Source organism: Balaenoptera ricei, chromosome 17, assembly GCF_028023285.1.
Source record: "Balaenoptera ricei isolate mBalRic1 chromosome 17, mBalRic1.hap2, whole genome shotgun sequence".
In the NCBI taxonomy this organism is placed as follows: domain Eukaryota; kingdom Metazoa; phylum Chordata; class Mammalia; order Artiodactyla; family Balaenopteridae; genus Balaenoptera; species Balaenoptera ricei.
In genome coordinates, this window is record NC_082655.1 from 782,898 (window position 1) to 795,673 (window position 12,776).

At 70.3% G+C, this 12,776-nt stretch overlaps 1 protein-coding gene across 25 annotated transcripts in view; it reads left to right on the forward strand.

Moving 5' to 3' along the window:
* Window positions 1-12,776, forward strand: part of PLEC (plectin) — a 58,010-nt gene that overhangs the window by 37,851 nt on the left and 7,383 nt on the right. For all 25 annotated transcript variants that reach the window (XM_059902105.1, XM_059902106.1, XM_059902107.1 and 22 more), the window contains 24 exons: window positions 61-167; window positions 246-365; window positions 444-539; window positions 731-858; window positions 1,123-1,216; window positions 1,707-1,861; window positions 1,946-2,216; window positions 2,331-2,408; window positions 2,499-2,660; window positions 2,815-2,919; window positions 3,040-3,135; window positions 3,387-3,512; window positions 4,606-4,758; window positions 4,845-4,999; window positions 5,083-5,209; window positions 5,296-5,479; window positions 5,593-5,750; window positions 5,867-6,045; window positions 7,098-7,236; window positions 7,338-7,694; window positions 7,774-7,857; window positions 8,021-8,125; window positions 8,222-8,320; window positions 9,298-12,678. In XM_059902105.1, the coding sequence (XP_059758088.1) occupies window positions 61-167; window positions 246-365; window positions 444-539; window positions 731-858; window positions 1,123-1,216; window positions 1,707-1,861; window positions 1,946-2,216; window positions 2,331-2,408; window positions 2,499-2,660; window positions 2,815-2,919; window positions 3,040-3,135; window positions 3,387-3,512; window positions 4,606-4,758; window positions 4,845-4,999; window positions 5,083-5,209; window positions 5,296-5,479; window positions 5,593-5,750; window positions 5,867-6,045; window positions 7,098-7,236; window positions 7,338-7,694; window positions 7,774-7,857; window positions 8,021-8,125; window positions 8,222-8,320; window positions 9,298-12,678 (6,659 nt within the window). The remainder of the gene's footprint in view (window positions 1-60; window positions 168-245; window positions 366-443; window positions 540-730; window positions 859-1,122; window positions 1,217-1,706; window positions 1,862-1,945; window positions 2,217-2,330; window positions 2,409-2,498; window positions 2,661-2,814; window positions 2,920-3,039; window positions 3,136-3,386; window positions 3,513-4,605; window positions 4,759-4,844; window positions 5,000-5,082; window positions 5,210-5,295; window positions 5,480-5,592; window positions 5,751-5,866; window positions 6,046-7,097; window positions 7,237-7,337; window positions 7,695-7,773; window positions 7,858-8,020; window positions 8,126-8,221; window positions 8,321-9,297; window positions 12,679-12,776) is intronic.

Here is a 12,776-nt window from a genome sequence, read left to right on the forward strand (position 1 = left end):
TGCCTCACTCTCTCCTCCCCTGCCTCTCGCCGGGGCCCCTCTGACCCTCCTCCCCTGCAGACGTGGACGTCCCTCAGCCCGACGAGAAGTCCATCATCACCTACGTCTCATCCTTGTACGACGCCATGCCCCGGGTGCCCGACGTGCAGGACGGGGTGAAGGCTAACGTGAGTGCCGGCCGGCAGGCCCCGGGCGGGCGGGCGGGGGGTAGGCGGGCCCCTGACGGCCCGTCGCCCCCTCCCCAGGAGCTGCGGCTGCGCTGGCAGGAGTACCGGGAGCTGGTGCTGCTGCTGCTGCAGTGGATACGGGCGCACACGGCTGGCTTCGAGGAGCGCCGCTTCCCCTCCGGCTTTGAAGAGATTGAGGTGGGCTTCCCTGCCTAGCCAGGGTCCTGTGCCCGCTGTGGGGCCCCAGGTTTGGCTACTGACACCTCTCGTCCCCAGATCCTGTGGTGCCAGTTCTTGAAGTTTAAGGAGACGGAGCTTCCAGCCAAGGAGGCGGACAAGAACCGGTCCAAGGGCATCTACCAGTCCTTGGAGGTGAGGGGGGTCCCGGAGGGAGGGGAGCGGAGCTGCCCGGGAGCCCGGGGCCTGTGGGGTCCCCTCCAGCAGGCTTGGCCCGGCCTTACCACGGAGCTGGGACCAGGGCTGTTCCAGGTCGGGTGGGTCGGGGGCCCGGGTGACCCCCAAGCCTCTGCTGGCCGCGGCCTGAGCTAGGCCCCTGCCCACAGGGGGCGGTGCAAGCTGGACAGCTCAAGGTGCCCCCCGGCTACCACCCGCTGGACGTGGAGAAGGAGTGGGGCAAGCTGCACGTGGCCATTCTGGAGCGGGAGAAGCAGCTCCGCAGCGAGTTTGAGAGGTGGGTGGGCGCTGGGGTGGACGAGGCAGCTGGTGGGCGGGTGGGGCCCTGCGGTGGCAAGGAAGCCACCCCGAGGGTGAGTCACTGCCTGGGGAGGAAATCCCCCCTCCCCCGAGGCTGGGAAACCCACACTCGGGGCCAGCTCAGCTGTGGGCCGCAGGCTGGCGGGCGGGCCAGGAGCAGGAGGGGAGCTGCGCCCTGCGGTGGGGAGCCTGGTGGGCTGACACCACTCACCGCGGGTCCCGTGGCTGCTCTGGGCCGCAGACTAGAGCGTCTTCAGCGTGTCGTGAGCAAACTGCAGATGGAGGCCGGGTTGTGTGAAGAGCAGTTGAACCAGGCCGACGCCCTGCTGCAGTCGGTGAGGGGCGGGGACGAGGGTGGGCCTGGGCGGGGAGGCTTGGGGGAGGGAGGCGGGCCCTGAGCGCTCCTCCCTCTGGGTGTGGAGCCGACTCTGACTGCGAGCTTTGGGCAGAGCTGGCTTCTGGGCACCAGGCCCGCCCTGAGCCGCTGCAGTCTGGAGGGACCCAGACCCACGGGGCCCAGAGGGGCAGGACTGTGTGGGCCTGGACAGGGGTCTCTTGGGGAGAACTTTCCAGGGGTGGGAGCTGGAGGGCAAGACCACGAACCGTCTGGCTCCTGGGCCCTAGCGGAGGCCTTTGGACCCGGTCCTGGGTCCCCCAGAGAGGTGGGGGCTGGGGGGTTTGGCCAGAAACATCAGAAGGACGTACCGTGGTGGATGGGGAGGAAAGGGAAAGGATGGGGGTGGACCCGGCGGCAGCGGGGGAGCCCCATGCAGGCAGGCGGGAGGCGGGGTGGCCAGGCTCTGAGTCAGGGCCACCACCTTGCAGGATGTCCGGCTGCTGGCCTCAGGCAAGGCACCACAGCGGGCGGGCGAGGTGGAGCGGGACCTGGACAAGGCAGACGGCATGATCCGGATGCTCTTCAACGACGTGCAGACTCTCAAGGATGGGCGGCACCCGCAGGGCGAGCAGATGTACCGCAGGTGGGCCAGGCCCCCCCAACCCCCAGGGCCTGGGGAGGGCACCCCAGTTCCGCTGACCCCTCCTGACCCCTGCCCCGCCCACAGGGTGTACCGCCTGCACGAGCGTCTGGTGGCCATCCGCACCGAGTACAACCTGCGTCTGCGGAGCGCGCCGAGGCGCCCCGAGCTCGAGGACTCCACCCTGCGCTACCTGCAGGACCTGCTGGCCTGGGTGGAGGAGAACCAGCGCCGGCTGGACAGCGCCGAGTGGGGCGTGGACCTGCCCAGCGTGGAGGCGCAGCTGGGCAGCCACCGAGGCCTGCACCAGTCGGTCGAGGAGTTCCGGACCAAGATCGAGCGGGCGCGCACCGACGAGGTGAGTGGGGGGGGGTGCGGGCGGCGGGCACACTGACGAGGTGGGCGGGGGTGGGCATTGGGCGCAGGCCAGGTCCCGGCCACCGCAGGCCTCACCCCTCCTCATCTCCCACAGGGCCAGCTCTCCCCGGCCACCCGGGGCGCCTACCGAGACTGCCTGGGTCGGCTGGACCTGCAGTACGCCAAGCTGCTCGTGAGTGGCGGCCGGCTGGGAGCCGGGGTGGGGGTGGGGGTGGGGGAGGGGGGCGTGGGGCTGACACACTCCCCGCCTGCCTGCTCACAGAGCTCCTCCAAGGCCCGCCTCCGGTCCCTGGAGAGCCTGCATGGCTTTGTGGCCGCCGCCACCAAGGAGCTGATGTGGCTGAGTGACAGGGAGGAGGAGGAGGTGGGCTTCGACTGGAGTGACCGCAACACCAACATGGCCGCCAAGAAGGAGGGCTACTCGGTGAGGCAGGTGGCCGGCCTCCGGGCCCTCCCCTCCCACGATTGCCCTCCCCAGTTCGGGTCCAGCTCCAGGCCCCGGGTGGTGCTTGGCGGGAGACGGGTGGACCCCGACGTGGCCCTGGCACCGCCCCTGAGACCCCTTGCCTCCGTGTCAGGCCCTGATGCATGAGCTAGAGCTAAAGGAAAAGAAAATCAAAGAGATCCAGAGCACCGGCGACCGCCTGCTTCGGGAAGACCACCCTGCCCGGCCCACAGCGGAGGTGGGGTGGGGATGCGGGGACCCCCCTGGGCCCCCCTGGTGTGGTGGGGCAGGGCTGGGGGGATCCCCCCGGGCCCCTGTGGTGGGGCAGGGCCCGACGGGGCCACGTGCTGTGCTGCAGTCCTTCCAGGCGGCCCTGCAGACCCAGTGGAGCTGGATGCTGCAGCTGTGCTGTTGTATCGAGGCGCACCTGAAGGAGAACACCGCCTACTTCCAGGTGAGAACTGGGCTCCCCAGCCCCCGCCTCCGCTGCAGTGACCTCGAGGAGCCCCTCGACCACCGCTGCAGATCTGGGGCCCCTCCCCGTGTCCATGCAGACGTGGATAACCAACCCCACGCGCTGTCCCGCTGACCTCGCGTCAGAATCCTCCCCGGTTGTTGGGCCCAGCCCCTCCGGCCCGTACTGGGGCAGCTGTGGCCGGGGGCTCTGGGCTGCTGGCCTAGCGTGACCCATTTCTGCCGCCCCAGTTCTTCTCAGACGTGCGGGAGGCTGAGGAGCAGCTGCGGAAGCTGCAGGAGACGCTGCGCCGGAAGTACACCTGTGACCGTTCTATCACCGCCACGCGGCTCGAGGACCTGCTGCAGGACGCCCAGGTGAGCCGACCGCCCGGGCCCCCGCCAGGCCCAGGGCCGTGCAGCCCGGCTAGAGGCAGACGCTGAGGCCCGGCCTCTTGGCCTGCGGGGCTGGAGGGGCGCAGGCAACGGCAGGCATTGAGGTGGCAGGGTCCAGGGCCAGGGGAGCACAGGGAGAGGCTGGCCCGGTGTCTGGGCTGCATCGGTGCTCTGGAGAGGTTCCTCTGGAGGCGGAGAGTGGTGACTAGAGGTGCCAGCAGGGGTCAGGAGGCACGACAGGGGCTGGAGGTCAGCACAGTGGGGCGGGGGTATGGGTGAACCGAGAGCTGAGCGGCAGGGTCCTGGCCTGGGGGCAGGTGGCTGGCCAGAGCTGGTACGAGCCCCCCCACCCACAGAGCCCCTGGAGGGAGCAGAGGCCTGAGTCAGCTGCTCTGTTGCCAGCCGTGTCACCACGGGCAGGTCCGTCAGCATCTCGGGCCTGACAGTCTGGGGCAGGCGCAGTCGGGAGGGCTGTGGAGGACACAGAGGCAGCTGAGTGGGCTGCCAGGTGCCCTGGGGCAGGGAGTGATGGAGGAGAGAGGGGGCCGGTAGGCCCTGCCGCCTGGCGCTCCTGCGGTCAAGAGCGGGGGTCAGCGAAGCCTGGGGTCCAGGAGGCCCCCTCAGCGGCAGCATCGGCCGGGGAGGGGGCGGGAGAGGTGCAGGCAGCTCCCGCGTGGACTCTTACCTGCAGCCTTGGACGGTCCCCCGTCCCTCGGAGCGGCTGGGTGGGAGGAGGGGGGCCACCTTCCACAGCAGGACAGGGGAGGGCAGAGGGGAGAGGACGCTGTGGGGCCCTCCGCTGAAGGACGCCACGTGTGACGGGGGCCAGGGAAGGCCGTTCGGTCCTGACTGGGAAGGAAGGTGTGTCGGTGGGACCGGGCGCCTGTCCTGGCTGAGTGCCCAGCCCCGCAGCATCCTGGGGGCAGTTGGAAGGACACCTGATCTCAGGGCGTTGCGGGGGTCCAGGGGTGCTCGTGCATTTCCCGGGGTGGGCAGGTGGGTCCTCACAGACCCTCGTCCGGGCGCTCGGTGTCCGACACCGGATGCTGGTCTCTGAGCTGCCCCTCCTCGGCAGGACGAGAAGGAGCAGCTAAGCGAGTACAGGGGGCACCTCTCAGGCCTGGCCAAGCGGGCCAAGGCCATCGTGCAGCTGAAGCCCCGCAGCCCAGCGCACCCCATGCGGGGCCGCGTGCCGCTGCGGGCCGTGTGCGACTACAAGCAGGTGGAGGTGAGGGCTGGGCCGGGCAGGGTGGGCCGGGCAGGGTGGGGCGTGGGTGTGGGTGGGGCCACGCTGCGATGCTCTGACTGCTTCAGGTGACCGTGCACAAGGGTGACGAGTGCCAGATGGTAGGCCCGGCACAGCCGTTCTACTGGAAGGTGCTGGGCGGCTCCTGCAGCGAGGCCGCCATGCCCTCCGTGTGCTTCCTTGTGCCCCCGCCCAACCAGGAGGCCCAGGAGGCCATCGCCAGGTGCGTGGTCCTGGGTATGCAGCTGGAGAGGGTGGTGTCGGGCAGGTCCCCAGACACCTCTGACTGTGCCCCCGACCTGCCAGGCTGGAGGCCCAGCACCAGGCCTTGGTGGCGTTGTGGCACCAGCTGCACACGGAAATGAAGAGCCTGCTGGCGTGGCAGAGCCTCGGCCGCGACACGCAGCTCATCCGCTCCTGGTCCCTGGCCACGGTACGACTGCCCCGCTGGGCGCTCTGGGTGGTGCCGGGCGGCAGGGGCCTTCCTGCGGCCGTGCTCAGCCCTCGTGCCGTCTGCAGTTCCGCACACTGAAGCCAGAGGAGCAGCGCCAAGCCCTGCGAAGCCTGGAGCTGCACTACCAGGCCTTCCTGCGGGACAGCCAGGACGCTGGTGGCTTCGGGCCTGAGGACCGGCTACAGGCTGAGCGCGAGTACGGCTCCTGCAGCCGCCACTACCAGCAGCTGCTGCAGAGCCTGGAGCAGGGTAGGCAGGTGCCGCCCGGAGGGTGGGGGTGGGGGGCGGCAGGGAGGCAGTGGTGTGTGTGTGGTGGCGGGAGGGCGTGGCCGGGGCAGCCTGTGAGCAGGACGTGTCCTCAGGCGAGCAGGAGGAGTCCCGCTGTCAGCGCTGCATCTCAGAGCTCAAGGACATCCGGCTGCAGCTGGAGGCCTGCGAGACACGCACCGTGCACCGCCTGCGGCTGCCGCTGGACAAGGAGCCCGCGCGGGAGTGCGCCCAGCGCATCACCGAGCAGCAGGCAGGCCCCGTCCACTCCCCCACCCCCGCCCCCTACTGCACCCCACCCCCGGCCTTCCACGCGGGCCGTGCGCTGGGCTCGCGGGCTCAGCTCACCTCCTGCTCCGTCTCTCGTAGAAAGCGCAGGCTGAGGTGGACGGGCTGGGCAAGGGGGTTGCCCGGCTCTCTGCCGAGGCCGAGAAGGTCCTGGCCCTGCCCGAGCCGTCACCCGCTGCCCCCACTCTGCGTTCAGAGCTGGAGCTGACCCTGGGCAAGTTGGAGCAGGTCCGCAGCCTGTCCGCCATTTACCTGGAGAAGTGAGTGCACCTGACAGCGGCTGGGGGGCTGTGACCGAAGGGGCGTCTTGGGGAGTGTGGCAGGGCAACGGTGCCAACGAGGTGGGGTCCGCTGCGGGGTGTGGCCAGGGGATGGCCGGTGTGGACCAGGGTGGGGGTTGCAGAGGTGGCCGGAGGGGTTCAGTCCTGGTGTGCCTTGGAAGTAGGGCTCCCTGATGACTGGATGTGGGGTGAGAGGGGTTGAGGGGGCTATTGGAGGAGGACTTAGGGCCCCCCCACCCGCGGGAGGGTGGTAGGGGAGGGTCACCGATGTGGAAGGTGTGTGGGCAGAGGTGAGGGGCCGGGGCGCATCGCGGGGTAGGTCAGGACCGGGCACCTGGGGGCACTGGCAACCTTGGGGGAGGGGTTTCTTGGCAGAAGGTGGGGATGAGGTCCTGCGGAGAGCAGGCAAGGTGGGCAGTGCATGAGACAGCAGAGAGCCAGGGTGCTGAGAGGGTCCCAATCCCCTCTCCCACAGGCCCTTCCACCCCAGTGCCTCCCGGGGAACGCGGAGTCCTCACCAGGGCCCCTGCCTCCTCCTTGCCCCCCGCCCCCAGACACGGGTACCTCTTTTTCCCTCACGGTTCATTTCAGGGTGTACACTCACGTGGCTCAAAGATCGCTTTCGGAAGCTTCGTGATAACCCTCCGCTCCTCCACTCTCAGTCCCAACGTGATCCGCCCTCCAAGGCCCTGGTCTTGGTTTCTGTCTCTTACCCAGCCTTTCTGCACGCGCCCCACGTGCTGTTCATGAGGAGCGTCCCTGTCAGGCACATGGCGTCCCCCTCACCCAGTCCGGGGGCTGGAAGGCTGACGGGGGCTCCCTTGGCCAGCACAACCTCCCTCCAGGCCTCAGGCTGGAGCTGGAGCATCCCCGGGTCCGAGGTTCCCAGCCACCTTCTGCCTACACCTCTCTCTCCCTGAAGCCCGTGACCACAGGGGTCAGCTGGCCACCAGGTCTGGGGTTCCACCGTGGTGGCCGGGCTGCTCCCTCCAGCCCACGCCAGCCCCGCTCTGGGCCCTGCTCTCCCGCAGGCTCAAGACCATCAGCCTGGTGATCCGCAGCACACAGGAGGCCGAGGAGGTGCTCAGGGCCCACGAGGAGCAGCTCAAGGAGGCCCAGGCTGTGCCCGCCACCCTCCCAGAGCTTGAGGCCACCAAGGCTGCGCTGAAGGTACTGCCACAGGCCCGCGCCCTGCTGTGAGGGCCCAGAGACGCCGGGGCCAGCGGCAGGGGCCTCGGGCTGCAATGGCACCCTCTTCTCTGACCCAACAGAAGCTTCGGGCCCAGGCGGAGGCGCAGCAGCCCGTGTTCGATGCCCTGCGGGACGAGCTGCGGGGGGCGCAGGAGGTGGGCGAGCGGCTGCAACAGCGACACGGCGAGCGGGACGTGGAGGTGGAGCGCTGGCGTGAGCGGGTCACCCTGCTGCTGGAGCGCTGGCAGGCCGTGCTGGCCCAGACCGACGTGCGGCAGCGCGAGCTCGAGCAGCTGGGCCGCCAGCTGCGTTATTACCGTGAGAGCGCGGACCCGCTGGGCGCCTGGCTGCGGGACGCCAAGCAGCGGCAGGAGCAGATCCAGGCCGTGCCACTGGCCAACAGCCAGGCCGTGCGAGAGCAGCTGCGGCAGGAGAAGGTGGGCCCCGGCCAGGCGGGCAGGAGCGGGGCAGGGGGGGTGCTGCACCCTCTGGCTGCTGACCACCCTGCTCTCCCAGGCGCTGCTGGAAGATATCGAGCGCCACGAGGAGAAGGTGGAGGAGTGCCAGAGGTTCGCGAAGCAGTACATCAACGCCATCAAGGTGAGGCCTTTGCGGCCTCGCATCCCAGGGGAGACATGCAGGTGGTGGGCCTGGGACCTCAGGGGGGCCCCCCAGACCAGGCCGTGCTGGGGAGAGCCTGTGGGCAGGTTCAGGGGCAGGGTGGGGAGGGCAGAGCTGGTGGCCAACCGGTGTGTCCCTGCAGGACTATGAGCTTCAGCTGGTCACGTACAAGGCACAGCTGGAGCCGGTGGCCTCGCCAGCCAAGAAGCCCAAGGTCCAGTCGGGGTCCGAGAGCATCATCCAGGAGGTGAGGCTGACGAGGGGCAGGGCTGGTGGGTGGGCTGAGCCTGAGTCAGCAGGGGCAGGGCTGACTCTGGGTGCCTCCTCCCTCCCGCCCCCCCAGTACGTGGATCTGCGTACCCGCTACAGTGAGCTGAGCACGCTCACGAGCCAGTACGTCAGGTTCATCAGTGAGACTCTGCGGCGTATGGAGGAGGAGGAGGTATGACCCGCCCGGGTGGGGAGGCCATCCTGCTGCCCACGTTGCCCCAGATGTGGCCCCTAGGAGCCTGCCTGAGCTCTCCCCACTCCCTCCTGCCTGGTGCTGCCGGCGCCCCTCCCCCTGCAGCTCCCCGCAGCACGGCCTGTCCCCAGGCTCGCCTCACCTGCGGCCCAGCCCACCTTGGCCCGATGCTGCACTGCTCCTCTCCCCGTGGTGGCTGGCACCTTCTCTTTCTCTTCTGTGTTGGCACTTCCCCCCACCAGGCGTCCCACCGGCTCCCTTGTGTGTGTGCCTCCTCGGGACTCTGCATTGGCCTCTTTACTTGGCCACTTGCTCTGGAAGAACTTTGGGCTGTTGGGTCATGGGGGCTGGGGAGGGGTGCCCCGAAGTGCTTGGGTGAGGAAGGGTGCCTACCCCGTCTTGTTCCTCCTGCCTCCTGGGTGACCCCTCCGTCTGGCCTACCTGCAGCTTCCTCTCTGCTCAGCACCGCAGGCCATCGAGTCCCCCTTCCGAGCTGGCTCAGATCTGCACTGATGTCCCACGCTGGCCACCCCACCCTGCCGGGTCAGGGAGAGGGGCCCCATGGCCAGAGCCAGGCCGCCGGGCATTCAGCGGTGCTCAGGCAGGGCTGCGTGGTGGGCGCGGCTCCCAGGCCCTGCGAGCCTCCTGCTTTGCTCTCTCTCTCTCTCTTCCTGTCTGTGTGTCTCCGTCGCCTGTCTGCGGGAAGAGGGGAGAACACCTGGGTCTCCTTCCCCGGGCTGGTGAGCACTCTGGGGCCAGGCTGCGCTCGCTGCCCCAAGTGCCCTGGGTGGGTGCATGCAGCCTCCCTCGGCTGGGCCGGGACCTCTGTCCCCTCCCAACCCCTGCACCGCGCTGTCAGGGTGAGCTGTGGTGGCACCGTGTCGCGTGCTGGGAGCACCTGCTCCGTGCTCACCCCTCTCTCTCCGGTTTTCTCCCTCTCTCTGCTGCGGCCGCAGAGGCTGGCTGAGCAGCAGCGGGCAGAGGAGCGGGAGCGACTGGCTGAGGTGGAGGCCGCGCTGGAGAAGCAGCGGCAGCTGGCCGAGGCGCACGCACAGGCGAAGGCGCAGGCAGAGCGCGAGGCCCAGGGGCTCCAGCGGCGCATGCAGGAGGAGGTGGCGCGCCGGGAGGAGGTGGCGGTGGAGGCGCAGGAGCAGAAGCGCAGCATCCAGGAGGAGCTGCAGCACCTGCGGCAGAGCTCGGAGGCGGAGATCCAGGCCAAGGCCCGGCAGGTGGAGGCGGCCGAGCGCAGCCGGCTGCGGATCGAAGAGGAAATCCGCGTGGTGCGCCTCCAGCTGGAGGCCACCGAGCGCCAGCGCGGCGGGGCGGAGGGTGAGCTGCAGGCCCTGCGTGCGCGGGCGGAAGAGGCTGAGGCGCAGAAGCGGCAGGCCCAGGAGGAGGCGGAGCGCCTGCGGCGGCAGGTGCAAGATGAGACCCAGCGCAAGCGGCAGGCGGAGGCCGAGCTGGCCCTGCGCGTGCAGGCGGAGGCCGAGGCGGCTCGCGAGAAGCAGCGGGCCCTGCAGGCGCTGGAGGAGCTGCGGCTGCAGGCAGAGGAGGCAGAGCGGCGCCTGCGGCAGGCAGAGGCAGAGCGGGCACGCCAAGTGCAGGTGGCCCTGGAGACGGCGCAGCGCAGCGCCGAGGCAGAGCTGCAGAGCGAGCACGCCTCCTTCGCCGAGAAGACGGCGCAGCTGGAGCGCACCCTCAAGGAAGAGCACGTGGCCATGGTGCAGCTGCGGGAGGAGGCCACGCGGCGGGCACAGCAGCAGGCCGAGGCCGAGCGCGCCCGCGCGGAGGCCGAGCGGGAGCTGGAGCGTTGGCAGCTGAAGGCCAACGAGGCGCTGCGGCTGCGGCTGCAGGCGGAGGAGGTGGCGCAGCAGAAGAGCCTGACGCAGGCCGAGGCGGAGAAGCAGAAGGAGGAGGCGGAGCGGGAGGCGCGGCGGCGCGGCAAGGCGGAGGAGCAGGCCGTGCGGCAGCGCGAGCTGGCTGAGCAGGAGCTGGAGAAGCAGCGGCAGCTGGCGGAGGGCACCGCGCAGCAGCGCCTGGCCGCGGAGCAGGAGCTGATCCGGCTGCGGGCCGAGACGGAGCAGGGGGAGCAGCAGCGGCAGCTGCTCGAGGAGGAGCTGGCGCGGCTGCAGCGGGAGGCGGCCGCGGCCACGCAGAAGCGCCGGGAGCTGGAGGCCGAGCTGGCCAAGGTACGGGCTGAGATGGAGGTGCTGCTGGCCAGCAAGGCGCGGGCCGAGGAGGAGTCACGCTCCACCAGCGAGAAGTCCAAGCAGCGGCTGGAAGCCGAGGCCGGCCGGTTCCGTGAGCTGGCGGAGGAGGCAGCCCGCCTGCGTGCCCTGGCGGAGGAGGCCAAGCGGCAGCGGCAGCTGGCCGAGGAGGACGCGGTGCGGCAGCGGGCGGAGGCAGAGCGGGTGCTGGCCGAGAAGCTGGCCGCCATCAGCGAGGCCACGCGGCTCAAGACGGAGGCGGAGATCGCGCTCAAGGAGAAGGAGGCGGAGAACGAGCGCCTGCGGCGGCTGGCAGAAGACGAGGCCTTCCAGCGGCGGCTTCTGGAGGAGCAGGCGGCCCAGCACAAGGCCGACATCGAGGCGCGGCTGGCGCAGCTGCGCAAGGCATCGGAGAGCGAGCTGGAGCGGCAGAAGGGGCTGGTGGAGGACACGCTGAGACAGCGGCGGCAGGTGGAGGAGGAGATCCTGGCGCTCAAGGGCAGCTTCGAGAAGGCGGCCGCCGGCAAGGCGGAGCTGGAGCTGGAGCTGGGGCGGATCCGTGGCACTGCCGAGGACACGCTGCGCAGCAAGGAGCAGGCGGAGCAGGAGGCCGCCCGGCAGCGGCAGCTGGCGGCAGAGGAGGAGCGGCGGCGCCGCGAGGCCGAGGAGCGAGTGCAGAAGAGCCTGGCGGCTGAGGAGGAGGCCGCGCGGCAACGGAAGGCCGCGCTGGAGGAGGTGGAGCGGCTCAAGGCCAAGGTGGAGGAGGCACGGCGCCTGCGCGAGCGAGCGGAGCAGGAGTCGGCTCGGCAGCTGCAGCTGGCCCAGGAGGCCGCCCAGAAGCGGCTGCAGGCGGAGGAGAAGGCGCACGCGTTCGCGGTGCAGCAGAAGGAGCAGGAGCTGCAGCAGACGCTCCAGCAAGAGCAGAGCGTGCTGGAGCGTCTGCGCAGCGAGGCCGAGGCGGCCCGGCGGGCGGCAGAGGAGGCGGAGGCGGCGCGGGAGCGGGCGGAGCGCGAGGCGGCGCAGTCCCGGCGGCAGGTGGAGGAGGCGGAGCGGCTGAAGCAGTCGGCGGAGGAGCAGGCGCAGGCGCAGGCGCAGGCGCAGGCTGCTGCGGAGAAGCTGCGCAAGGAGGCCGAGCAGGAGGCGGCGCGGCGGGCGCAGGCCGAGCAGGCGGCCCTGCGGCAGAAGCAGGCGGCCGACGCTGAGATGGAGAAGCACAAGCAGTTCGCGGAGCAGGCGCTGCGGCAGAAGGCGCAGGTGGAGCAGGAGCTGACGGCTCTGCGGCTGCAGCTGGAGGAGACCGACCACCAGAAGAGCATCCTGGATGAGGAGCTGCAGCGACTGAAGGCGGAGGTGACGGAGGCGGCCCGGCAGCGCGGCCAGGTGGAGGAAGAGCTGTTCTCCTTGCGCGTGCAGATGGAGGAGCTGGGCAAGCTCAAGGCCCGCATCGAGGCGGAGAACCGCGCGCTCGTTCTGCGCGACAAGGACAGCGCGCAGCGCCTCCTGCAGGAGGAGGCGGAGAAGATGAAGCAGGTGGCGGAGGAGGCCGCGCGGCTGAGCGTGGCGGCCCAGGAGGCGGCGCGGCTGCGGCAGCTGGCGGAGGAAGACCTGGCTCAGCAGCGGGCTCTGGCAGAGAAGATGCTCAAGGAGAAGATGCAGGCGGTGCAAGAGGCCACGCGGCTCAAGGCGGAGGCAGAGCTGCTGCAGCAGCAGAAGGAGCTCGCCCAGGAGCAGGCCCGGCGGCTGCAGGAGGACAAGGAACAGATGGCACAGCAGCTGGCACAGGAGACGCAGGGCTTCCAGAAGACTCTGGAGACGGAGCGGCAGCGGCAGCTGGAGATGAGTGCCGAGGCGGAGCGGCTCAGGCTGCGTGTGGCCGAGATGAGCCGGGCTCAGGCTCGGGCGGAGGAGGACGCCCGGCGCTTCCGGAAGCAGGCGGAGGACATAGGCGAGAGGCTGTACCGCACGGAGCTCGCCACGCAGGAGAAGGTGACGCTGGTGCAGACGCTCGAGACCCAGCGGCAGCAAAGTGACCAGGATGCCGAGCGCCTGCGGGAGGCCATCGCGGAGCTGGAGCACGAGAAGGACAAGCTCAAGCAGGAGGCTCAGTTGCTGCAGCTCAAGTCTGAGGAGGTATCTCCCCGCGCGCGGGCAGGGAGCTGGGGCGGGGTCTGCTCTCAGCCAGGTGCTCCCGGGGGCCCTCCTGCCCCTGACCGCCCCCCTTCCCCCTT